At 33.5% G+C, this 27,629-nt stretch overlaps 2 protein-coding genes across 2 annotated transcripts; one reads left to right on the top strand and one right to left on the bottom strand.

Annotated features, from left to right (window-relative positions):
• The first annotated feature begins 772 nt into the window (after positions 1-772).
• LOC149730134 (forkhead-associated domain-containing protein 1-like) lies at positions 773-16,335 on the top strand. The gene is made up of 28 exons (XM_089885864.1): positions 773-947; positions 1,206-1,412; positions 1,578-1,707; positions 1,927-2,046; positions 2,209-2,306; positions 2,680-2,983; positions 3,303-3,433; positions 3,852-3,929; positions 4,250-4,462; positions 4,869-4,996; positions 5,328-5,445; positions 5,591-5,792; positions 7,433-7,613; positions 7,790-7,925; positions 8,236-8,325; positions 8,544-8,663; positions 8,826-8,943; positions 9,193-9,329; positions 9,527-9,642; positions 9,925-10,041; positions 10,209-10,341; positions 10,485-10,623; positions 10,895-11,019; positions 11,182-11,286; positions 11,667-11,887; positions 12,246-12,411; positions 14,926-15,081; positions 15,289-16,335. Exons 1-28 carry the CDS (start codon positions 849-851, stop codon positions 15,439-15,441), a joined length of 4,041 nt encoding a protein of 1,346 aa, XP_089741990.1. The 5' UTR covers positions 773-848; the 3' UTR covers positions 15,442-16,335.
• A 1,192-nt stretch (positions 16,336-17,527) lies between these two features.
• On the bottom strand, positions 17,528-27,345 carry LOC149730133 (von Willebrand factor-like). The gene is made up of 19 exons (XM_089885850.1): positions 26,769-27,345; positions 26,428-26,548; positions 26,172-26,360; positions 25,732-26,087; positions 25,209-25,435; positions 24,671-24,888; positions 24,246-24,494; positions 23,796-23,982; positions 23,214-23,437; positions 22,987-23,130; positions 22,596-22,715; positions 22,143-22,283; positions 21,592-21,749; positions 21,061-21,226; positions 20,548-20,744; positions 19,951-20,231; positions 19,423-19,673; positions 18,835-19,015; positions 17,528-18,449 (listed from the first exon to the last, which is right to left on the bottom strand). The coding sequence occupies exons 4-19, from the start codon at positions 25,995-25,997 to the stop codon at positions 18,148-18,150; spliced, it is 3,312 nt and encodes a 1,103-aa protein (XP_089741976.1). The 5' UTR covers positions 25,998-26,087; positions 26,172-26,360; positions 26,428-26,548; positions 26,769-27,345; the 3' UTR covers positions 17,528-18,147.
• Between the last annotated feature and the right edge of the window lie 284 nt (positions 27,346-27,629).

Here is a 27,629-nt window from a genome sequence, read left to right as displayed (position 1 = left end):
TGTTTAAAGTATTTTCATTAAAATAGTCTTGCTTCTTTAAATGTAAGTACAAAAGTATACTTTTGTACGTAATGTTGTTATTTGAATGCTTTTATAAGCAATTATATATGATTGCAGTTAGTACTATTTGAACACACCATACTATTTTACTAGCATTTAAACAACTCAAAAAACAACGCAACATCTTTAACTTTAAATATAACAAAAATATTTAATTTATACAAGCTTGGAAGGTTTATTAAAATATTTTTTTGTATATTCGGGGTGGAAATTATAACATTTTTATGTAGTTGGCATAGTAACAACGGTAACAGGTGGCGAAGCCGATTCGTAAACAATCGAAATCACTTCGCGTGTCGGGTGTAACACACAATTCAAACACTTCACAAACTGTTTATATATCAAGTACAAGGTTTAGCTATGTAGATACATAATATACGATAAACGTATATGTTTAATACAAGGAGAAAACATAAAATTTTATCCAGAATTATAAAAGTTAGTAATAAAATGTAAATACAGAGTGATTTATTATACAAAATAGATTGAAAAAAGAGTTAGACTTAGTCTAAATCTTTGAGAGTCAATAATGTGCTTTTGGGATGAAGGTTTTAAACATACATATATATATATATATATATATATATGTATATATATATATGTATATATAAAATTAATATTATATATGTATATATATATATGTATATATCAATATATGTATAAACTTTCACTTTTTCTAGTGTTAAAACATGTTGTTTGCTGAAATATTTAAAATCTGTTATTAATTTTACATTTTGATATTTAGATTGTACATTATTAAGATGTGGCTTTAAGCTGTTATACTAAATATGATTGGGAAAGCATATTTGAAGAGTGGTGGTGACATCACTGAGCTTTCACAAACACGAACATTAATCGGGGAAAATGGTGGAGAAGTTATTTATGATGTAAGTTTTAATGACTGTGTTTATGCATGGTATTTGATAGTTTAATGATCATTTATTGTTTTGGGGCTGCTTATTACATGAGTGCCATGTTTCATACACCATGTGCCTGCATACGAATTACTCTGTATGTAGCTTTGCGCGTGATTTTAGTTTTATTGTACAAGTATCATACTTGTTTCACATATCACGTGCACTTTGTTTTTATATACCATGGGTTTTTATGTGTTGGTAATTAACTAACTATTTACACCAACCCAGGGCTCCATATCTGACACAACTCATGCAGTAGTTGAGTATTGTCAGCAAGAAGATTGCTTTGTCCTTCATGATTTGAACACACCACACGGAACTTATGTTAACGACTGTCGGGTACAGAACGCAGCGGTTAGATTGGCACCAGGGGATGTTATTAAGTGTGGGTTCAATGGAAGGTCATTTCAACTTGTGGTTGAAGGAATGGCAGGGGTGAGGTTTTATCTGTTTAATTTTTTTCTGTTTTTTGTATAATATTAATATTCACCATAATTATATTATGTTTACTAAATTTGTTTTTTTCTGTGTTTTTAAAATACTTGTAGTGTTCCCTTACACTATTCACCATAATAATATATTTCCACATCTACATTCCAGTCCACTCAATACCTCCCCGTACAACAACGACCATCATGGACCGCCCCGATACAAGTCATGGTTTCAACTCCACGAGATTTTGACTCAAAACAAACTTCTCTTCCATTAATCAATATATCAGCTCCAACATGTAAGTTGATGGAAATGTATACTGTGGAAGAAGATCATTAGCACATATTATTTTCTAATTGTGTTTTTTAACAATGAGCAACGCTCTTTTAGAGTCGCAGGTTACAATTATATAATTCCGTAAATTCTTTTTTTTTTAAATTTATTTATCACAACGGATATTTTTTTCAATCGAACCAATAAAAAGCTTGGCATATGTTTTATACATTTGTACATCCAGTACGAACAACAACCAATGGCAGCAAGACCACAGTTCAACCTCATCCTCCATTAAGATATCGACCTCATAGCGCAGGTGCTGCTAATAATCAATATTCATCTAATCAACTTCCTAGAGAAGGTAAGTGTGCTGTTCTACCTGGAAAGTGAGCATGAGGTGTATGAATCTATCATGTGTGTCTGGTGTATAAGAAGACACCCATATTACATATTATAAGTCTACATTATGTCAAATTGGAATCTGTTGTATAATCATTCCATTACAACTTAACATAACACGTAGCATGGACATACGGGGGTACCGTGGACAACTCAAGGGGAAAAGATCAAAAACTTCTTCGAATGGGAGACGAGATTAATCGACTGGCAGTGTTTGAGCAGGTTACTTGTTGTATTTATATTAAGGAAATGCATATTTTATGTTATGTATTAGTATTATAATTTATGGGAACTTTGTACAGCATATTCCATGTGTACAGAAAAACTGAATGGCTTCAATATTATGTCAAAAAATTTATCACTGTATTTCATTAGAAACCGGCCCAATGATTCTACTGGTGTTGATGTATGTGTGCTTGGGGAAAAATTACTGAAATTGTCAGCCAATAAGCAACACAAAAATCAATCACCCACAAGTCTGTATAAATTATAACTTATGACTAGACAATGTGTACCAATTAGCCATCCCTGTTTTAGCTTATAAAATTGACCACCAAACGTACATAAATAGGTGACATTAATTTATCTTTTCCAGGAATCAAAAAGAAAAGATTCAATAATTTCCAACTTACGTGAGGAACTGTCACAGCTTGAAGATAAAATATCAAGTGAACATTTCATTACTGGTAACCAGCTTGCTAGTAAATTACAAAGTGTTGAAAAAGAGATTGAATCAAGAAGAAACGAAGTTATTTATCTTAAGCGACAACTGGATTCTGTCAATTCAAAGTTACACACCTCACCAACATTGACAACTCAGCTCTCAGATAAAGAAAATAAAATTCATGATTTGCGTCAAGAACTGGATGCTTTGAAACGTGAACACATTATGTCACAAGGTAATTTTGTGCTATATAAATTATTAGTATTTGTTTTTGTCAACAAATCTTGATTATTTCACAGTTCAATGGAACTTACACTCTTTCAGTAATTGCATAAATGTGCACATATGACAATTGTAGCAAAACCCTTTGTTATTGAAAAATTGCAATTAAAAGAAAAAAAGTAGATCCTTTGCTTTTGGGCCACACATGTAGCTCATAGTGTAACAACAATGGGACTTTTTGAGTTATGAATATACGTTTGGTTTTGTTTCCCTTTCAAATCCCTCAAGTACCATTGAACTACTAAACTATAAACATGGTTATATTGTTGCAGGTCTCATCCAATCTTTACAAAAAGAAATTTCAACGAAAGATTTGAAATTGCAGAAGAAAACCGAAGAACTGGCTCATGTTAAAAATGAACTTAAACAGAAAGACATTCAACTTTCATCCATCTCATCCAAGGTTGGTGTTCAAATAGACATAGTCATATAGTCACTTCTTGCAAACACTATACATAAAATGGGTTCCTAAACTTTTTAGGAAACATCTTGGCAATATAAAATCAGAATCAACATACTGACTACACAGTTTAAATTAGAACAATAATTAAAAATAAAACCCCAATAATTACAAACTAGTTTAAAACTAATCTAATGGCAGTAAGTAGGTAATTTAATGTAAACATAATGAATTTCAATTTACACCCATTCATGTACTTACATAAATACACCATGTATTATAAGAGCATTTACAGCTGTATAACATGCTTTAGTTTCCATTTAATTACTTCAAGACCTTTTCCCATTTATTGTTATTGATTTAAACCTCATGTATGTAGTATTGCTTGTAATTGTAGCTGCTTCATATTAATTGCTTCTAGTTTACTCAACTCCATCAAGATAAAAGCAAAGATGAGTTGAATAGCGCGCTTACTAAAGAAGTCAAAGATCTCAAACTTGTAAGTAGAATAATTGCCAACAGTAGATGTAAAATAAACTGTTGTTGTTGGACAATATTATAAATCTAAGAAAAAACTTTTCTGCCGTTATCCTAATGAAGGTTTTTTGAAAAAATGATGGTTTACAAATGAAATATTTCTGCAAAATAATAATAAAAAAATATATTGGTTTACAAATAAATTTTAACAAAATAGCTTTATTAGATCGAGATTAATATCATGCTTTGAACAATTTAAATGCAAACAACTGATTTAACATTTACCCCCCCACGAGAGGATAAATAAATTTCATTGTTCATTCATTTATTAATTTTCCACAGAAACTAAAATCTCTCGACTGTCGAGCCGGAGACCAACTTGAATTGCTGCAAAAATACAAAGAAGAAGTGCGCAAGCAACAAGCGGTTAACCAGCAAACAGTTGAAGAAAAAACCTCAGCATTAAAAGAGAGTGAAGAATTTAAACAGAAATATTATGAAGTTCAGCGACAAGAACGCTTGCTAAGAGTTGATATTGAACATTCAAAATCACAGGTTTGTATTAAATGGAAGTTTATTTTAAATGTTGGTGTTTTACGATGTAACATTCTATTGGTGTAAGAAAACAGAACACCTGTGCTATAATGACTATTGTTGCCCTTTTTGGTTATATCTTTAAAAATATGGTGGCTCAGAAATAATAGTGTTCTTCTGACTTGTTATACCTGGGGTAGGAGATTTAGGCCATAGTTGGCCTATTGCCCCTTACTGGTAAAATTAATATTTTACATGGTGTATCGTGTATGAAGTTCAGCATATGCTGACTGAGCACAATATAATCATATTTCATTAATAATCGTAATACTTTGAATTCCATATAAATTTACACATAATAATTCCTTTCATGTAAAACACTTGCAAGAATAATTTCAATCCATATAAAATTCAACCTTGTTTTTAGCTTGCGCGGTTCCACACCCGATGTGTCCGTGTAGTTTACTCAGCACCAGGGATAGCTGCTCCTGATGATCTGGATGCAGTAGTTGATGATAAATTGTTCGGCGATTTAAAGAAGATCATCGAAAACAGGTGAAGATGCTAATATAACTTCTTAAGATTTCTTAGAATATTTGTGCAACTAGAAAATTTAGGAAAAAAGTTAGTACAATATTGCCTTCCGGCGGAAAAATCTAAATCTTAACATGGCACAATTGGAAATACTCATTCCAAAGTTCTGATGTTAGAAAGATGAGATTACAGCTTAAATATATTTTTTTATTTTGAAATACTTTTTTTATTAATTTTTATTCAAAAGCTGGGTTGGGACATGAAACCCCAGGCTTATCTATCTTCTATGCAACAGAACAATCTTGTTTAAACTTGACTTATATTTCTTTTGAATAACGCAAATATTTCTCAGAACCGAAAGTCACGACAAGATTCGTAAACTTGAAGATGAAGTTCGTTTAAAAGATTCAGATCTTGCTGACATAAATCAAACTCATGAAACTTGTCAACAGATACTCAATGAACTTACGGTATGCATCATATATGATTATATACCATTCTATATGGGTGAGGTCCTTGTTGCCAGGCATACTGTACGTCTGAGAGAGCTTTTCTGTTATTTTTTAAAAAATTATTCATACTTTCAATTTGGTAAAACAATCTTATTTTCATCAGGATCGAATATCAAGCAGAGGCCACCATACAAAGCTACTCAGTGAAGAATCCCAGGTTTTATTATCCACGCTTGACATTCATGAATCTCTGGCATGGATATTCCAAGTATTTGCAAGTTATATGAAGAGTGAGAAGTCATGGTTAGAACAAGTTGACTCAGCACTTTGTGAAGCTGGTTATGATGTCACAATCAGTGATGAAAGTAAGTGTTTAATGACAATTTTCATTATTTAATAATAAAGATGTTTTTGTTCCATGTCTTTTATAGTAATCTAGTCTTAGGGGGTTTAGAGACAGATTAAAAATCTTATGAGTTAACACTAAACGTTGCTTACGTAGCAAAGTGTGGGGTGCCGGTTTTGTAGATTATTAAAAAAGTATGATAAAGCATTACATTTGTAGTACATAAGTAACTGCAAAATACTTGACAAATGACTGGCGTATTTTTAGTGTAAAAAAATAAGAATTTTGTAACACTTTTAATTAAAACAAGCATTGCAATCAAGTTTATCTGTAGATAATTGTAAGCCTAATATAGCAACAGCATTTAAATGTATTGTTAATGATCTTAATGGCAGATTAAGTGTTAAACAATCATGGTAAATTTAACACACATACTTACTATTGTTAAACTACTTCACTCACCCTTGCTTGATTAGCTTTGGCAACAAGTTCCACATATGTCGCACTAAGCATTGAATTAAGCGTGTAATTCAACTCAAGAACCTCGGAAACCTTTGTTTCTGGTTTACTGGTGATTGTTTGGTTGATAGAAAGGATTGTTTGTATGAATGGCAATTGTTTGATCATAAAGAAAGTATGAAACATGATATGATAGTTGAGGGTAGATATGTAATTACACAGAATAGGAGGGCATTACTCCGCCCATACTATTCAGGTGTTTAAGTCAAATTTTGCAGGTTTATAGAAAAACAAATGTTTCTCCCTTATTTTCAGGTAGCCTTTATATTTTAAAAGTATCAAAACATTAGTTGCAAAAAATAAATTGATAGAAAAGCTTAGTCTGATTTGTGTGGCAGCAAGCCAGCAATGGCAGAAGCTTATATATTGTAGATATATATACAGATTAATGTCAATAAACTTCATTAAACAGATTTAGATGAAAGGTTATTGACTTTAATTATGATTTACAATGCATAATTTTTAAATTAATTTTTGTTTTTTAAAATTTGTCACAAGCGCTTCAATATATATATAATAGGCTATTAAAAAAAGTTTATACATAGAAAGGTATTAATATTTAGTATGAGTGGGCCAGTTAAAGTTGAGAAATATGCGAGGTACCCATCGCCACTGGCATCATCATATACAAAGTATTCCCATCGTAAAGTAAGGAAGCAGAAGAAAGCAAACAGTTCAGCTCAGACATCGTATTCCAGTGATACTTCGCAAGATGGTGATTATTATTAATGTTTTGTTTGTTAAAATAGTTGTTGTGTGCTTTAAACTCACACTTGTAATGATGTATTGATTAATTAGGTTATATATCACTAACGTGTAACCAGCTTACCGGTACACAGTGTTATGTAACTTGGAAACTGTTAGAATTATTGCCTGCCAATTATGACATTAGCCTTCTGTACAATACTAATAAAGGGTGTTTAAAATACAAAACATAATTTTTTTCGAACCTCGAACCTAGTACCATTTGATTGAGCAATATTTGTTAAACTAATCTTATAGAATCAAAGCTGCTCTGTTTATGGTTGAACAGCTTTTTCCTATAGGGTTTGTGTCAATGCATATACCATGATAACATATTAGTATAACATGATTACATAACACGATCATATGTTTATTTAATGCTTTACACACTTACAGACCCAGCTGTCCATATATCTCACTTACACCAAGCCCTCCTCCACGAGAAGAATGAAGTGAAGAAAGTCGTTCAATCAATTGCAGACCTTGAGTCTTCGCACCAGATGGAGCTACAGAGCCATGTCAATAAATTGCTCAAAGAAAACGAAGAGAAATTGGCTGATGAGTTGGAAAGAATGAGGTGAACATGATATAACTTTAGATTTTTATTGGTTACAGTGACAGAGTCCCAATTCATATAAAAAAATACAGAAAGAAATTAAACCTATATATTTTTGGCCAACTGAAATATTTTGTAGATATTATGATTTATGATGATACTATAATTTGGTTGTGATTACTTGATTGTATTTATAGAATGCAAGAAAAACAAGAGTTTGAGAAATCTGTGGAAGAGTTACGAGCAAAAGAAGAAGAGAAAAGACTTCAAGCTTTAATGAGTCAACAGGAGAAAGTTACTTCTGCTAACTGCAGTGTTGATCAACTTAAACAGGTGGATATGTGACCCAATAAAAAAAAGGGAAATGTTTTTAGTTATGCAATTGTAATGTAAGTCCAGAGTCTTTGCTCAGTGGTTAGATGGTTATATTGGAAGTTACCGAATGATCCTGAGTTTGAATGTAGATTTTGATAGGTGTATGTGATTTTAGGCACGAAACTTAACAGACATTGCTCTAACCTAGTGGTAAGCTAAACACTTATAGAATAGTATTAATATTTTTATAGCCACAAATTACATACTGTAAGAAATAAATTGCCAGAAAATTTTACATATGATGTGGTTTATATTATTTATATTGCAGCTATTGGAAGAGAAGAATATTGAATTAGATGAATACAAACGTAGAATTCAAGATGCTGTGCAAAACATGGAGCTTCATAAACAAGCTGAGGTGAATTAAACTTAATGGTTTGTCATAAATGGGCAACCTGTTATGCTTATCTTCTTACTATCTTATTTATTTCAATAAATACATGAATTAAAGACTGAGAAGTCAGCATTACAGAAAATATATAAGTTGTCACAGCTCTTAGTTATAAAAATGTAAAATACAAACCATTCATAAACGAATAGCTTTATTTTTGTTGTTAAACATTTGAATACCTCCAGCATGAACTAAGGACTGAGATGTCAGCATTGGAGAAGAGATATAAGCTGGAACTTAATGCTGTGAATGCAAATATGGAACAACTAAGGAAAGATTTTGATCACGATCTTATGCAGTACAAGGTAATGTATGGTGTGTTTGAATGCATGTGGTTGTGACTGTTAATGAATGAATGTCTTTAACTTATTCTGCTGTCACTTTACAAGTTATAATATACGATATAACAATTAATGTAACAATTAATACTAATTGAAATTAACTCTACTTGTTATAAACCACCCCAGGAGGAAATTCACCAGCATTCGATAACCATCGTATCATTAGAGGAAAAGTTACAACAATTAAACCACAAGCGAAAGGAAGCTGAAGAAAAGATTAAAAGAATTGAAGGAAGAAAAAACAGTATGTTGTACTAGTTGTGTTAAAAACAGTTTTTTTTTTATGATAAATGTATTATACAAATGGGCTGGCATGTTTTTTTTACCTCTGTTGTAATTTATCTGAGAGGTGCAATTTTCTAATTGAACTTACCACAATTTTTTCATGGCATGTTTTAAACATCATGTTTTTGTTTGTCTCTTTGACAATAATTTTATTAGGGTAGCCTACATAAACTGTGATTAACACTCAAAATTTATTTTTAATCTACAGAATCAGAGTCACAACATAGGGAAGCCGCCCATGTTCCCCAACGAACATATGAAGCAACAAACAAAGATGTTACGATACTTGAACAAACTATTGATGCTCTTAAACTCGAGTTGTCTCACTCTCACAGACAACTACAGGTATAAAATCTACATGAAAATTCAGCATCAAAAATGACCATCCCCCGCAAAGAAACATTCGTGGTAATTTGTAAGCGGACACGAGGTGTATGAGGTATAACACCCATGTTATGACGATTGTCATAGCCCTGCAACTCCTGAATATATGTGTTAAATTCATTTAAATATATTCAGCACCTTAATATGGGATATTCTAGGTCCAGCAAGACACGATCCTTGGTTTGAAGCGAGATTTATCCGGTGCACAATCTCGTATGTCGGACATGATCGGGGAACTTAGTGAGTCTCAGAAACAAGAACTGGAACATAACAGGTTTGGACTTTTTATTATTTGATCTTATACATAAGGGGGTCCCACAGCATAAAATAGTTTTATTTATTGTTTTTCTATCACAGTAAAAAAAGTTATATAACCTAAAACAACGGAGAGAAGGAAATCATCAGTAAAATGATAGTCGATAATACCGGCTATATACAAAAACTGGTGTTATGAAAAAAAAGATTTCGATCCATCTATTTTTATCACCCTCACTTACCTGAAACTACTCAAATTTTCAAAAACATTTTTGTTACTAAAAAAACACTGTATCTGCAGAAATCTTGTCAAGAATCAGGAAGTTGAATTGAACGAAATACGCCAACAGTTGTTGAAAATGTCAGGGTTGGTCGACTCGCAAAAAGAACAAATCAGATTGTCGCAAGAACAACTGAGGTAAAAATTTTTGTTTTGAAACTGTACTAATATACTTTAACTCAAAATGACCATAAGGTGTATGGATAAACTATGTGTGTCTGGTGTATACAAATATTAAAATACACTTTTGTTATAACCTGACAGTGAGCATGAGGTGTAAATAACTTAATAAACAAACCACACAGATTAAATGAAACCAAACTGAGGGAAACTAACAGCACGGCAACTGAGCTTGACCTAAGTTTAAAAGAGCAACACAAACAACAAGAGATGGAAAGAAAAGAATTGGAGAAGAAAAATAAAATCAAGGAGAAAGAAGTAAATCTCTGATATTTAAAATTTTATTTTTATATAAAATGACTCACAGTGTAACCATATAGTCAGCAGGGAAGGGGAAATGTTATATTTAATACAATTATAGCACTTGTCACCTATTGATCACTCATAATACTCTTTCCTAGGGAAAACTAAGTTCCGAGTTGTCATCCATGGGAGCCCAATGTCGTGGGGAAAGACACGAAGATGTGATCTTAAAACAGAGAGAAGCACTCGCTGAATTGAGAGCTAGAGTCAAAGCACTTGAACAGATAAGGCCACCAAGTACATTGATATATTTGATATATATTTATTTCTAACTTTTTTAATGCTATATGGGTGAAAAACTATGCCAAGGTATTTGGTGCTTACTAAGTATGTTGAAAATACTTCCCTGTATTTCCATTACTTGTTGCTCTATGACATTGTTTTTAAATTGTTTTGATCTGAGGCCCAAATGTAACTTCTGGTTATGAGGCAAGCACTATGCCCACTATGTCACTACACCAGTTTATGGTTTGTGTTACTCTGTTTAACAAGCATGTTTTATACACAGTACCAAGCCAAGAGCAAGCCCTCCAACAAGTTATTCTTCTGAAGAAAGATTTATCAGAAATTCGTGCCAAGCAAGCTATGGAAGAAGACAAACAATTTCAACAGAAAATGTCGCTTGACCAAGATGTAAGTTTAGTCCCATTATAGAATGAAATTCTTTCAACTCCTTCTAAATCTTGAATATTTTTTTGAAAGATGTTATAACTACTGTCCTTACCCTGCTAATCGAGGATAAATAAGTAACATTCATTTAATATATTAATATTTATCAAACACTGATACTTACAGGTGGTCGATGCTCATCAACAAATCAAGTCAGCTACCACCCAAGCTTCCATTGAACGAACAACAAGAGAGCAAATTGAAGAAAGCGTGAAATGCAGTGAAAGATGTGTAAGTTATATAATTGATAATACAAGATCCCAAAACAAATAATTGCCAGAAGATCTCCATGCGATCTGTAATAACTTAGTAGCAACACCATATATATACATATGTATATACAAATATGTTGAGTACATAGACCTTGTGAATGGAAATATAAATTGCTGTTATTTATACGTATGGCAGATGGTCCTTCAATATATAAATAAAATTCTCAGAGGTTCCTTTTTAGACTTAAGTTCACATGGTAGCAACACCATATATTTATACAAATATATACTTTGTTAATATTTTCTTTTTTTAACATTTTCTTTTTTAATGTTTTTTTTACCAATTTAACATTTATTTAACATGATTTTATTTTATATTTCTAACACTTTTTTCTTCAGTACATGGACCTCATGAACAGCGTTGGAGGTATGCTTGGTATCAATGCATTTGATGGAATGTCATCTCTACAACACGCACCACAAGATGAAAGAGAGAGGTTGTCTGCGAATCGTAGAGCAGATCTTGAAAAGATAACATCAAGGATTAAATCTTTGATACAGAGGTTGGATAGAAAGGAACAATTGTTGCAAGGATATGAAAAAGATCTCACAAAGTTAAGGTTGGCAACTTTGGCTCTATGTTGATAATTTTTAACACCGATTACTCTAATTAGCATTCTTGAGAACATAACCTTTAACTGGCTTAAATTCAATAATAAAAACAATTTTTATTGATCCTTGTTTTAGTTTTTTGTAAATTTAGGGCTGACAATTTATTTTGAAGACAAAATAATGCTCTGTACCCACCAACCTCTTTTAAAATAAATAAAACTTTAAACAATTTAAAATTGGAGATCAAGAGTTGGTAAGATTTGTTGTCCTTGAAACACTTACTAATTGGCGATCTTATTTTATTTTCATAAAGATTAATCTTTTATTTGTTTGGCTTATAAACAACAAAAACATCTTAAATTTCAGAGAAGCCGAAACTTTTGCTTCCCAAAAGTCCGGGAGACTTGAAGTAATGTCGCATGAGTTGATGGAGAAAGCCGAGGAAGTTGAACATCTCCGTGAAGCTCTTGTGAGATGCAGGGAAGCTCTTGAACTTGAGAAGAGGTTGAATAAGATGATTAAACAAAGAAAGGTTGGTTTGGTTTAATGTTTCACAGAATTATGTACATGTAAATATTCATTTTCTGTAAATGTAAATATTCTAGTGCACCACGTTCTTTTAAATTAAACGAGCCATTGAAGGATTATTTACATTATGCCTGGTAGCAGAAGTAACAAAATATTAAGTAAATGTAGTAAATCTTGCCATTGGGCAGCTTTGGTATAAAATCGTTCCCTGCCATATAGCAAGACTTCATTAGGGCGCAGAGATAAATAAGTAACATTCCATTTATTCAACTTACCCAACTTACCCAACTTACCCAACTTACCCAACTCACCCAACTTACCCAACTTACTCAACTTACTCAACTTACCCAACTTACTCAACTTACCCAACTTACTCAACTTACTCAACTTACCCAACTCACCCAACTTACCCAACTTACTCAACTTACTCCACTTACCCAACTTACTCAACTTACCCAACTTACTCAACTTACCCAACTCACCCAACTTACCCAACTTACTTAATTTACTCAACTTATCCAACTCACCCAACTTACCCAACTTACTCAACTTACTCAACTTACCCAACTTACTCAACTCACCCAACTCACCCAACTCACCCAACTTACCCAACTTACTCAACTTACTCAACTTACCCAACTTACCCAACTTACCCAACTTACCCAACTTACCCAACTTACTCAACTTACCCAACTTACCCAACTTACCCAACTTACCCAACTTACCCAACTTACCCAACTTACCCAACTTACTCAACTTACTCAACTTACCCAACTTACTCAATTTACTCAACTTATCCAACTCACCCAACTTACCCAACTTACTCAACTTACTCAACTTACCCAACTTACCCAACTTATCCAACTTACCCAACTTATCCAACTTATCCAACTTACCCAACTTATCCAACTTACCCAACTTACTCAACTTACCCAACTTACTCAACTTACCCAACTCACCCAACTTACCCAACTTACTTAATTTACTCAACTTATCCAACTCACCCAACTTACCCAACTTACTCAACTTACTCAACTTACCCAACTTACTCAACTCACCCAACTCACCCAACTCACCCAACTTACCCAACTTACTCAACTTACTCAACTTACCCAACTTACCCAACTTACCCAACTTACCCAACTTACCCAACTTACTCAACTTACCCAACTTACCCAACTTACCCAACTTACCCAACTTACCCAACTTACCCAACTTACCCAACTTACCCAACTTACCCAACTTACTCAATTTACTCAACTTATCCAACTTACCCAACTTACTCAACTTACCCAACTTACTCAACTTACCCAACTTACTCAACTTACCCAACTCACCCAACTTACCCAACTTACTCAATTTACTCAACTTATCCAACTCACCCAACTTACCCAACTTACTCAACTTACTCAACTTACCCAACTTACCCAACTTATCCAACTTACCCAACTTACCCAACTTACCCAACTTACCCAACTTACCCAACTTACAAAACTTACCCAACTTACTCAATTTACTCAACTTATCCAACTCACCCAACTTACCCAACTTACTCAACTTACTCAACTTACCCAACTTACCCAACTTACCCAACTCACCCAACTTACCCAACTTACTCAATTTACTCAACTTATCCAACTCACCCAACTTACCCAACTTACTCAACTTACTCAACTTACCCAACTTACCCAACTTATCCAACTTATCCAACTTACCCAACTTATCCAACTTATCCAACATACCCTACTTACCCAACTTACCCAACTTACCCAACTTACCCAACATACCCTACTTACCCAACTTACTCAACTTACCCAACTTACCCAACTTACCCAACTTACCCAACTTACCCTACTTACCCAACTTACCCAATTTACCCAACTTACCCAACTTACCCAACTTACCCAACTTACCCAACTTACCCAACTTACCCAACTTACCCAACTTACCCAACTTACCCAACTTACCCAACTCACGCAACTCACCCAACTCACCCAACTTACCCAACTTACCCAACTTACCCAACTCACCCAACTCACCCAACTTACCCAACTCACCCAACTTATCCAACATACCCAACTTACTCAACTCAGTCAACTCACCCAACTCACCCAACTTACCCAACTCACCCAACTTACTCAACTTACCCAACTTACCCAACTTACCCAACTTACCCAACTTACCCAACTCACCCAACTCACTCAACTTACCCAACTTACCCAACTTACCCAACTTACCCAACTTACCCAACTTACCCAACTTACCCAACTTATCCAACTTATCCAACTTATCCAACTTACCCAACTTACCCAACTTACCCAACTTACCCAACTTACCCCACTTACCCAACTTACCCAACTTACCCAACTTACCCAACTTACCCAACTTACCCAACTTACCCAACTTACCCAACTCAGTCAACTTACCCACCTTACCCAACTTACCCAACTTACTTACCCAACTTACTCAACTCAGTCAACTCACCCAACTTACCCAACTTATTTTTATTACACCACAGACCTTCCATCTAGAAAATCTTGACTACAGACAATCTCCACCTAAAGCTCGATCTTCTTACCAAGCTGATGGCAACAGATTTAAGGCAGAAAAGAAACAACAAAAACAACTTGAAAGAATGAAACGAAAACAATATGAAATAGATGTTTTGAAACAGGTATGACCCTTCTTGTTTTAATTATTGAACTTATTACACAAGACTGATTTTTTTTGCATAAATTTTTTTTTTTCCAAAATATGAACACAAATTTTGTGAATGTTTAGAACATATGGGTTTTTAAATTTTTTTGAAACATTCTCGTACACATTGTTCTGGCTTACCACTTATGTAACTGTTTCACACTGGGTGTTTTTGTTCACACAGAAAGTTCATGGAAAAGAATCAGATTTATGTAAAACAACTGCTCGTCTTGTCAACTTAAAATCAACTCTTTCTGACGATCCAACAGATGAATTATCGAGTATTTACAACGAACGAGAAATGGAAAGAGAAAATGATAAATATTGTTTTGACTAAGACTGTCTGCACTTCACGAGCATTTTAAAACAAGTCACTTTTTTAAAGTAACTGTTTTTCTAAAAGATTTGTTTGTATTGAATCATAAACTAAATTCTGTTCTTTTTTTACTAAATATGAAGTTTTGCTCTTACTGTAATATTTACTTCTTTTTTAAATAGCACATTATTAAATTACAAATTATAATACTGTTGTTTTTTGTGGCATTAATATTCATACCACTGTTTAGTTGTGTCACTGTAGTACAATGTCATGTTTACCAAAATTTGCCAAATAATTTTTTTTTGTTTAAATCTGTAGAATTTAGAATGAGAGTAGTACATTGAAGTTTTCTTTAAAAAAATAGGTAACACAAAAAGTTTAATAAATTTGCAGGTTTGGTTTTTAAGTAATTTTGTGTATAATCATGATATCCACAGTAACATATAATACGGCGGTAATTTGTTTTTGCTTTCGCATTTTTTTTATAGTTTAATTTACAATGCTGTGTTTTACGTAAACCTTAATAAAGTCAATTTTTACAATTATGAAATTTATTCTGGTTTAAAAAATTGACAGAAATCAAGTATCAGACATGCAACATGTAGGGTACATAGGAGAAATAAATTTTGGGCAGCGGTTTTACCTGTTTTAATTGTTTAACAAAACCAAGTTTTTCATTTTGTTACAATCTGTATAATTTAGAATGAGAGTACTACATTACAATTTTCTTTGAGAAAAATTCAGAAACACAAAAAATGTAATAAATTTTCATGTTTGGTTTTTAAGTAATTATGTGTATAATCATGATATCTACAGTAACATATAATACGGCGGTAATTTGTTTTTGCTTTCGCATTTTTTTAATTACAATGATGTGTTTCACATAAATCTTAATAAAGACGACTTTTACAATTATGAAATTTATTCTGGTTTAAAAAATTGACAGAAATCAAGTATCAGACATGCAACATGTAGGGTACATAGGAGAAATAAATTTTGGGCAGTGGTTTTACCTGTTTTAATTTTTTAAATATAAACAAATTTTTGATTTTGTCAAAATTTGTATACTTTAGAATGAGAGTAGTACATTACAATTTTCTGGGAAAAAAAATCAGTAACACAAAAAAATTAATAAATTTGCAGGTTTGGTTTTGAGGTAATTATGTGTATAATCATGATATCCACAGTAACATATAATTCGGTGGTAATTTGTTTTTGCTTTCGCATTTTTTTAATTGCAGTACTGTGTAACATTAATAAAGTCAATTTTTACAACTATGAATTTTTTTTTGGTTTAAAATATTGACAAAAATTAAGTATCAACCAGGCAAAAAAAGAGGGTATACATAGGAAAAATAAATTTTGGGCAGCGGTTTTACCTGTTTTAATTTTTAAAAAATCCTGATTTTGCTAAATTCTGTATAATTTAGAATGAGAGTAGTACATTACAGCTTTCTTCGAAAAAAATTTAGTAACACAAGAAATATAATAAATTTGCAGGTTTGGTTTTTAAGTAATTTTGTGTATAATCATGATATCTACAGTAACATATAATATGATAGTAATTTGTTTTTGCTTTCGCATTTTTTTAATTACAATGATGTGTTTCACATAGACCTTAATAAAGTCGATTTTTACAATTTTAAAATTCATTCTAGTTAAAAAAAATGTCAGAAATCAACCAGGCAAAAGAGAGGTTATACATAGAAAAAGTATTTTTTTTATTTTGTTACAATCTGTATAATTTAGAATGAGAGTACACAGTAATTATGTGTATAATAATGATATCTACAATAACATATGTTACGGTGTTTCACATAAACCTTAATAAAGTCAATTTTTACAACCATAAAATTTATTCTTGTTTGAAAATTTAAGAGGGGTACATAGAAAAAATAAATTTTGGGCAGTGGTTTGATACAGTAAGTCATGTTCTTCTTTTTTTTCATCTTTTATTTAAATTTTTATTCTATGTTCTGTCCATAATTTGTCCAACTTTTTTCCATGTTTTGTTAAATTTACTAAACTTTATATTTTATTCCTGGCTGTTTTGTAACCTGGACATTTTGTTCCAAACTTTTTTTATATTACATAACACACTTGATTTTAATGCAATGATTTATTTCCTTGTGCGACTTGGTTTTAAACATGGCGGATGAAACTATCAACTAATCAAAATGTTACAGCAACAATGACATTGAAGCGTCCCCCAACGACTTCTCCGTCCATTTTGCTCGTAATGAATATAAGGTGGAAGCATGTGAAACATATCAATGTTAGTTTGTTTCTGGTACTTTCAATACAAGTTACGAACTCAAACAACACAAAGACTTAAGAACCTGAAAGAAAGTCAATAATGAAGTTGGTTCGTAAGTGACCAAAGTAGAAGAGCCACAAGTTATGACAAGATCACAGCGACAACCACATCAAACTCAATGCCAGAGCAATCCTGGAGAAACCAACGACAAAAGTCGAAGCTCCTGGCTGCTACCGATATACAGAGCTGAGTGTGAGTTGCATTTTTTATAAAAGTTCACACAAGGAAATATAAATAAAGAAAAAAGAGGGGGGGGGTTGGGTTGGGTTTGGTAACAAAGTTGTATAAATTACACCAAAATTTTGGTTTCAGCATTTAGTTAATGAAGTACAATAGAGTAAGAAATATATTGATTATAGTTTTGTTATAACTTATACATTTGTTGGCGTTATTTCAAGGCAGTTGACCTATGGCATAGCTTCACATTTGCTAGCCTGGCAACCACACTTTGTAGCCACCTTATAGGTGACTGTTTTCTTGGATCCATCCGGACAAGTGAGTGTTGCGGTGCGTTCTTCTGTCTCGGTGGTTGAACAACAGCTACACAGTCGTGTGAAGTTGTTGGATTCGAGAGAATACGTTGACTTGCTGACACAAGCACCTTCGCATGTGCTGATACAAACTTGTTCATCACTTGTACATCCATCCATTGTAAGGAATTCTGGAGCGTTCTGCTTTGGTGCGCAACCTCCTGTTTCCACCACATATGCTAGAAATAAAAAGTAGAATAAGTTTAACAACAATCAATTAGCATTAATTTTTCATAGGGCATAACATACATTTAGAACTGAATTTCTGGCACAATAAATTTTAGGTCAATTAATTAAAAAATTCAACGTTAAAAAAATAGACAATTATCATAATGAAAACATATAGATAGCTTATGTATAGTACATTCATTCATTAGTTAAACTGGAAATGCCAAACTCAACTGGCAAAGAAATAAAATTCAGATGTCCTTCATCAGTTAGGACAAAGTACAAATAAAATGTGCATATCTCAATTAATCAAATTTTTAAGGAACTTATCTTTTGCCAAGCTTTGATAATTCAATTAATACAAATTAGAAATAAAATGTATCACAATGAACTTACTTGGATCACAATAAGTACAACATCCATCTCCAGTTGTTCGGATCTTATCAGCAGGACATGATGGGTCCATTGGTGCGCAAGCCACCGCCGTGCATGTTGTGTAGACTTCCCCAGTGATGGAGTTCATATCACACATGCATGTTGTGCATTGATCTCCTGATGGTGACCATGTTTGTCCAACCTGGGAAGCAATGTGGAGTTAAAATCCGGTGCTATGACAACGTAAAAGACAAAAATTCCAACCAATTGTATAAAAAAAGATATAAATTTCGCCTAAAAATGGCATCTTCACTTTATTTTTTAAATAGAATCTTGTATACGTATTCAATAAATTGTCAATCTAATTATCAGTAATGCAAGAAAATTAAATATTCACTCATATTTTAACTTAAGCAGTCACAGGTGTAAAAATATGAAACTGTTTAAGAATCATTCACACAGCATATGTGGTAACTAGCCTACAAGCAAAGATAAAAAGTTGTTTTATTTGTTCTGTTAAACCAGGTGCAAATGGTTCATTTTATAAATACACCAAAGATAGTTTATTAATTTGCACATGTTAACAAAATGATAAAAAATTTAACTTACAGAATGTTGAGTTCCTTCATAGTGACATGTAATAGGAACGCAATCACCACAGCAAGCTCCTGGAATTGGTACATAGGTGTATCCTGCACTGCACTTTCCGCATTGGATGTTTGTGCATTCAGCAACGTATTCACCAAGAGCATTTGGATAAGCTGGACAAGTACATTCAAGACAGATGTCTTCTTGCCATGTGATACCAGGTGCGTGGTCTTCTCCGCTGTATACACATTTCTGGGGTGGTGAACATGTTCCTGAAATATAATATTGTTATAAATTCTGTTGTATAACAATTTTATAATTATGTGGTATGTATTATTGTTATAAAATATGTTATAATAATTATTGTATACGTTGTCGCTGGGTGTATAATAGGCCTGAAAGAGGTTTAAAAATTGTTTGTTTTGTGATCTATAAATTCTGTTTGAACTTACGAGTAATGGAACCATAATAAAAAATAGTATACAAAATAAAACTTCAAGTTGAAATAATAATTGTAATAAAATAAATGATAAAGTTGTTCGAACTTACGAGTAATACAGCCACAGTCATCTGTAAGATCAGCAGCGGTCCATCCTTCTTTACATGGTGTTGGTTCAACGCATGTGTTGCAGATACAAGTAGCAAGTTCACAACATTCATTCTCTCTTGTGATCTCAACATGTTTGTTGCATGGGCAAGAAGTGACGCCAACATTGCATCGTGTAATGTCGCAGATACATTTGTATTCAGTGCAGCAAGCTGATGTTGGTTCTTGGATCATGACTTGGTAAGATTCACATTGTGGTGTTTCAACAGCAGGGCAGAGAGACCTGGTTATTTAAAAACGGTAATTTTAAGCACTTAAATCTATTACAGGATAAATATATTTTATTTTTTCTAGTTGATAGCAGTAGCAAAGGTAAAAATAATATGAGAAAAAATGGAAAAATTACAGTTATATTACGACACAAAAACTAAATATTTTTTTGTATAACTTCAATGTATGTATTTCTTTTATATATTTTTATAAAATGTTTGAAATAATGTATTAAATCGTTTGGTAAACAGCCCAATCATTTTGTTTTAGATATTTCTAAAATTTCTATTAATGGATTAAAAACTACTGCGTAAAAATAAAGTCCCTACTTGTCACAAACACAGACTTCTTCATAGATGATTGGACAACAGTCTGGTACAACGTATGTGGTCCATACTGAGCCGGTAGTAACTGCCTTGTAACCAGCAGAAGCATCACATGTAGCTCCCTTGTATGTTGGGCAAGCACTTTCATCGCAAACACATTCAGTAACTTCCGAGCAACACTTTCCTTCAAGAGTTGTGGTCTAGGATATAATACATGGATTAATTTAATGGAACTATGACATCAAAGGATAATGGGGTCTAGGCTTGATGATGACACTGTTGTGGGCATACAGTGCCACCATTATGGGAGTGTGTGGGTGCTTGGACAGGACCCTAATGTATTTTTCCAATTGTCAAATAATGGAGACATAAAAAAAAACAATTACTCACAAAGTTACATACCACTTGTGAGCAAGCGGTGTATGAAATAAAATACCTGTATTATAACTTCCGAAATTGCATAACCAAGCAAGGATAAATAATCGACAATAATCAAATATGTAAATATTTTCTCACCTTAAGTTTATATCCTTGTGGGCAAGATTTGATGGCGATAGGACAAGTAGATTTGTCACAAACACATTCATACTTGGTGCAACATTCACCAGGGTTCTTGACTGTCTTAACTTCGCCAAGGTCGCAAGACAATATAACATCAACTGGACAAGTAGATCTTGTACATCTGGTAACATATAAGCCTTACTTACTAAACTCTGTTTAAAATTTAATTAATCCAAGAGCATTTGCTAACCAAACCATGGTGTTTAAATAAACCTGGAAACTTGCAAAGTTACCTATGTGGTAACTCAAAAGCGTGCACAAGGTGTATGAAACAAAACACCTGTGTTAAAACAATTCTCGCTGCCCAATTCAGTTATTCTGGTACCTATACCTATTTTGGTAACACAAGTAAATCTCCTGGCGATCTTTGTCATAAGACCTTACTCATATACACACGAGTCCAAGCTCTATTCTGTGAGGGTAAGGTCCCACATCAGTCTTATGATTTAAGCCAGATTGGTTTATCACTACATAAAGTTTAAATACCTGCACTCATAAGTAGAGCAACATCTTCCACAGCTGACCAAAGCAAGATCGAAACCTTCTTCTTCGCAAGTTGGTGGTTCAGGACATGTCTCTGGTCGGCAATCACATACCTTGGATTCGCAGCATTTGCTGGGAACCGTCATAATTTCTTCTCCTTCCTATTGTTTGGCAAATCAAATTGAATAAAAATAATTAAAAAAAAAGTTATTTTTGCAATTAATTCATTATAGCTAAGATCATCAAATTGTCTGAAATATTAAAAGTGGCTAAAATTTTTCAAACATGTAATTTTTTGTTGTATAGTAAAGATTTGCCCAAATAAATCAGTAAAATGTATGCATTAAATGTTTATATCGAAGTGATTTTACACATAACTTATAATTACAAAAGTTAACTTTGAAATCAGGATAAACCAATTATTTTTGTTTTTTTTTATTCTGTATGGGTAAGGTCCTTCAGGACCTGGGGTTTCGGCCGACTTTGGCCTATTACCCCAACACCCTTCTACGTCTGAAAGAGACATGCTCACAGTAATGGAGAAACCAACTTACCTCACAAGTTACTTGAACGATTGGACACAAGTCTGCATTGCAAGCACACTTGAATTCAACACAACATTCGTCGTGAACTATGCTTTCAACTTCTTCCCCAGCTCCACAAACAGGTGTTGGGTAGACAGGACAAATAACATTCTGTGAAAAAAGAAATCTTAAATTTGTTTAATTTACATTTAAATTTAACTTTGGTATTTTCCTATGAAATAGAACTGGTTATACATCATAGATAATTTATAATTTAAAGGACTTTTTATAGGAATGGTGTTTCTGTAGCTCTAAATCTGGATAGAAAAACTTTCTAAACATTTTCTATTTGGAAACTAAATCATGTTAATTAATTTATTAGCGTCATGTTTGTTCCCTTGTAAAAAAAGACCTACTGTTAATACAATACAGCTTTACGATTTATATTTTCAACACTGTAATACCTTTAAACAATATAAGTACCTGGCATTTCTCAGTTGGTACACATTCGTAAACTGGGCAACAGATATCATTTTGAATCATAACCAAGTTTTCATCAGCAGCACATTCTGGTTTGCTAGAGCAAGTCACAGCAGATTGAACCTGGTGGTATATGTTAAAGTCAGTGTCATTTTCAGTGGCACGAGTTAAAGTTAGTTTACTTTTGAGTAAGTATAGTTTATAGTATAAATAGGCATAATTTCTAAACCGCACAAATTTAAGTTAAAATAGTCTTAATTTACACAAATTAAAGTAAACATTGTTTTCAAGAAGTTAAGGTTAAAATAAGAATATTAATTCAAGATAAACTTTAATATTTATTAGTAAATTGTAGTGGTAAAAATAAACAGCCTAAGTTTTGTTGTTCACTTACAATTGTTCCTTCATTGGTACAAGTGCAAGTGATGCAAGCATCTCTTGTGTGTTTCCAGAATTCTCCGGCATATCTTCCACAGCCAAGTTCGTCAGTGCAGACTGGGCAAGAAGATGGTGCAATGCATCTACCTTCACTGTACACCTGTAATGCACGGTTTTAAATATAAATATTTATTTTTTTTATATTTGTAAGATATGTTGCAAGATTCCTAAAATATATTTTACCAAGTTGTCTGGACAGAAACATCCTTCTGCTGTGTATTCAACTGGTAGTGTGGCGTAGGTCTTGTAGTTCTCGCAAGTTTTCACAACTGTTGGACCGCATGCTTTGTAAATCTTATCCATTGGGCATGTCAGAGGACATACAGTGTCACTTCTCCATTCAATACAATATCCATTCGATCGACAAGCAGAAGCCATCGAGGCGAGAGCTTCACATTCGTCTCCACCTTTGATAATTGTTGAATGAATTAATAAATGATGGTCACTTATTACTTCTTGCAGGGGAGAAACAACAGTTGTTAAGTACTTTGTTTTATACATACTTGTATCCGCTTACAAGTTACCACATATGTTACTTTGTGGGTGATCATAATTTTATCCTTGTTTTGTTTCTGTGTAAATAAATAAACTTGACAACCCATTAGTGGCCATTGAGTTTAAGCAAAAAGCAATAAATCTCTTGTTTGCGAACATTAGTTTTAGTAGGATTGAAGCAATAGGCATTAAATCTCTTGATTACTGTGCTATTGCACGAAATTTGTTGGGAAATAAACAACTCTATTTTATTTCTAACATTATACTTACCATTGCAAATGCTTGCAACACAAGATTGAATGTACATATCAGGTGTGACTGTGCAAGTATCAAATGAGCTGGTAATAAGGGCTGCACATTTATCTCCTTCAATGCAGACTTCTGGCTGTGGCACAAACATTGGCATAGTTGGTGAAGCACCGAAGCAAGTGACAAACTCTTGAACGCTGTCAATAACCTGCAAAAGATTTGTGTGTTAAAAATAATGTAAATTATCTGTTTCATAGCAGTAATAATAATTTTGACAATGTACTAAAAATAGGCAGGTTGGGGGTAAAAGTAACACAATAGTGATTACAACACAATAAAAGACATAGAGGTGTATGTTTATTGTCTGTAGAGCAAACAGTTTCAATTCTGTTCAATTAATAAGACTGCTAAAAACTATCTGAGTTGAAGAAAAATGAGCAAAAACATTTAGTGTAATTTCAGCCATCATACCTTGACGCCATCCCAACAGTCATTTGACTTGTCTCCATCACATTGACCACACAGACCGATGGTAGAGCCGCTGTATTCAGCAGGTACTCTTACTGACCATGAGGAACCTCCGCTGCTAATAGAAGCAAAGATACCAGTTACTTCAGAAGTAACCTTGTATTCGCCACTTGAATCAACGGAAATTCTGAATCCCTTGATTGTGCTTTCTTTGTCAGCAGATACTAAAACTTCTTCACCGTCAATTTCAACCTGAAATAACCAGAGTTCACTGTTGTAATCTATAGTGGTAAGCTCCTGCAGCAAGGCATGCTAGATGACTTGTAGGTAAGAATTGGCATATTAAACTAAACATTCAAGTAACACCTAATCTGCACTCAAGATTATATAAAACTGTTAAATACCCGGCAATCAAAAACATAACATACCTTTCCATCTCCAAAGATTTTGACAGAATGTTTAGCAACAAAGTCTTCTACATGAATGTATTCAACACACATTCCTGATTCACATTCAACCTTGTTGATGGATATAGAGAAGTCCTTAGAATTGGTATCCTTTACAACAGTGAACACACCAGCTTGGTTGTCAGACATGTAACGATCATCAAAAGTATTCCATCCAAAGTTCAAACCAGAGCACATACCTTGAATATAAAAGTACAACTTTATAAATGAATGTCAACTCTTTATCTTTTAATGGCATCGACAGTTGTTACAACACCCTGTTTCACATATACCATTCTTGCTTACAAGTTAAATCCCTTTTTTTATTCTTTCATGTAAAAGTAAAAATTTCAACAACATATGAATGGGTAACTATTAGATTGGAGCAATTATTGTTAAACTTTATGCCTAAACCGTTAGTGATTGTTTTTACCACTGTGGTTAGGTGGTAAGGGGCTTGATTAACTTATAAGGCGTTAGTTACTTATATGGCTGTGATAGATGTAAGCTTAAAACTTACAGTCGCAAACATATTCTGTGCAACAACCGTCCGATGTGGTTCTCTTAAGTGGCATAGCTCCATTTGGACATACACTGATGAATTGTGTGTTACATGCCTTTGCTTTGCATGAAACAACACCATCACTAAGACATGAGCATTCAGAACAAGAATCCAATGGGTTAACAAAGTATGAACCAACTTCATGCTCAACTCCCTTGCTGTCTACGCATCCAACACGTTGACACCTGGTTGAATGAATGAAATAATGTTACTATTCTTCTTCGTATGGCAGAAATATAAGTTGTTATAAAAACAAGTGTTCGAATCCATACACCTCAGGCCCGATCATAAGTTATCACATATGTAACTTTGTAGGTGATAATTTTTTGATAAGAGATTTTCTTTTTTATTGTAATAATGTATGGTTGATGATTTAGAGAAACCAAATATGGGCTAGGGGCAGGCATTCTAACCACTTGTGACGATTTAAGTTAAACAATAAGTAATCTAGGTTTACAATATTTTTCCCATTATTTCAAACCTGTATTCTGGGCAGCATGCATTATCCGAATAGACTCGGATCTTCCTTTCATCTACCTTGCAGAATACCTTAGGGCACAACTCAATCTTGCAAGCACATTGATATTTAGGACAACATGAATCAATATCAATAGGAACTGGTTCATAGTATTGTTCACAAACTGGTACTTCATTGTTGCATGAGCTCTTGTCACATACACATTCATACACTGGACAACAACCACCAAGTTTTTGAACAAGTTCATAACCAGGGCTGCATACAGGCATGACTATTGGTGGGCATTGAACAGGATTGCAAGTCACACCAGTTTCGGTACAAATGCAATCTTCACAGTTGTCAGTCCATGTCTCACCAACCTAAATTGGTCAAAAACAAAAATTTAAATCAATTATCAAATACAAAATTAAAAACACATTTATGAAAACCGTATAAAAACATACCAATTTGCTTCCATCCAGACATGTAGTGTCAATAGGTTCACATACTGGACAGCAGGAACCAACTGGAGTAACAAGTTTAAATCCTAAGCTGCATGAAGTGATGTCACATATTTGAGGTGTGCATTTTGAGACACCAGCAATGCAAATACAGTTTGTACAACCCTCATCCTCTTTCCATACAGAGCCAGTCTAACAAAGAAATAAACATCTTGTAGTATATAAAATAGTCCTAAAAGAATTATGAATAAAATAATACCTGGCGAATAATATCCTCAGAAACACATGGACAATCATGGATTCCAACACAAGTTTTACCATCCCAATAAGTATCACAAGGACATTGAATATCAACATTTTGAGGAACACCAGGACAAACTCTGTGTTTAAATTTTTTTAGAAAAAGTTCCAGAAATAAAATATTAGAAAAATAAAATGTTTGTTAATAATAAACAAGAAAATCTTAACATTATTTTTTTGTAAAAGAAGTAACATTTAAAGTAACATTTTAAGATAACAAATTTCCAAAAAAAGGAAATTAAGGTGGAAAAGAATCAACACAATATCAATCAACAGAAAAACATTTTTGAACAAAAATACCTTGCTTTGGTTGATTTCAAATCAAAAGGTTTCTCAACACAAGGAATTTCAACATGCTCAACAGATTGAGTGCAGGGTTTTTGTGGCAATTTCTGGGAAGAAGAGAGATAACCTTCCTCAAATATTTCAACAACTGGTTTTGGGCCGAAACCTGTTGGGATGGGTTGAGGAATACCGACTCCAATTTCTGGAAGATAGTTATCAAGACATGGAACTGGACCATACTGTTCTGGTGTTGGGTAATATTCACCAGATAGTTGTGGAACAGCCTTTCCTACAGTTGGTACGAAAGTGTCAACGCATGGAACTGGACCATATTGTTCTGGTGTTGGGTAATATTCTCCAGATGGTTGTGGAACAGCCTTTCCTACAGTTGGTACGAAGGTGTCAACGCATGGAACTGGACCATATTGTTCTGGTGTTGGGTAATATTCTCCAGATGGTTGTGGTACAGCTTTTCCTACAGTTGGTACGAAGGTATCAACGCATGGAACTGGACCATATTGTTCTGGTGTTGGGTAATATTCTCCAGATGGTTGTGGTACAGCCTTTCCTACAGTTGGTACGAAGGTATCAATACATGGAACAGAAGCAAATGGAGCAGATGATGGAATAAATGTGTCTACACAAGGTTCGGGAGCAAATGGAGTTGGTGGTGGTATAACAACTTCAATGCAAGGTTCAGGTGAGAATTTTTTGTTAGGAGAGAGATAACCTTCTTCAAATATTTCAACAACCGGTTTTGGGCCAAAACCAGTAGGGATGGGTTGAGGAACACCAACTCCAACTTCTGGAACATATTTATCAAGGCATGGAACTGGACCATATTGTTCTGGTGTTGGGTAATATTCTCCAGATGGT

Source organism: Ciona robusta, chromosome 10, assembly GCF_009617815.1.
Source record: "Ciona robusta chromosome 10, ASM961781v2".
NCBI classification, from domain to species: domain Eukaryota; kingdom Metazoa; phylum Chordata; class Ascidiacea; order Phlebobranchia; family Cionidae; genus Ciona; species Ciona robusta.
This window is presented reverse-complemented; position numbering and strand designations above follow the sequence as displayed.

Excerpts from the sequence above, each read along its gene's own strand:
- LOC149730134 (XM_089885864.1), top strand. The coding sequence starts at position 849 with ATGATTGGGAAAGCATATTTGAAGAGTGGTGGTGACATCACTGAGCTT. Across the intron at positions 8,326-8,543 it reads AGCTTCATAAACAAGCTGAG|CATGAACTAAGGACTGAGAT; the intron begins GTGAATTAAACT and ends GAATACCTCCAG. Across the intron at positions 10,342-10,484 it reads ATAAAATCAAGGAGAAAGAA|GGAAAACTAAGTTCCGAGTT; the intron begins GTAAATCTCTGA and ends ACTCTTTCCTAG.
- LOC149730133 (XM_089885850.1), bottom strand. The coding sequence starts at position 25,997 with ATGCCTGTATGCAGCCCTGGTTATGAACTTGTTCAAAAACTTGGTGGT. Across the intron at positions 22,284-22,595 it reads TACCAACTGAGAAATGCCAG|AATGTTATTTGTCCTGTCTA; the intron begins GTACTTATATTG and ends CTTTTTTCACAG. Across the intron at positions 21,750-22,142 it reads TCGTTCAAGTAACTTGTGAG|GAAGGAGAAGAAATTATGAC; the intron begins GTAAGTTGGTTT and ends GCCAAACAATAG.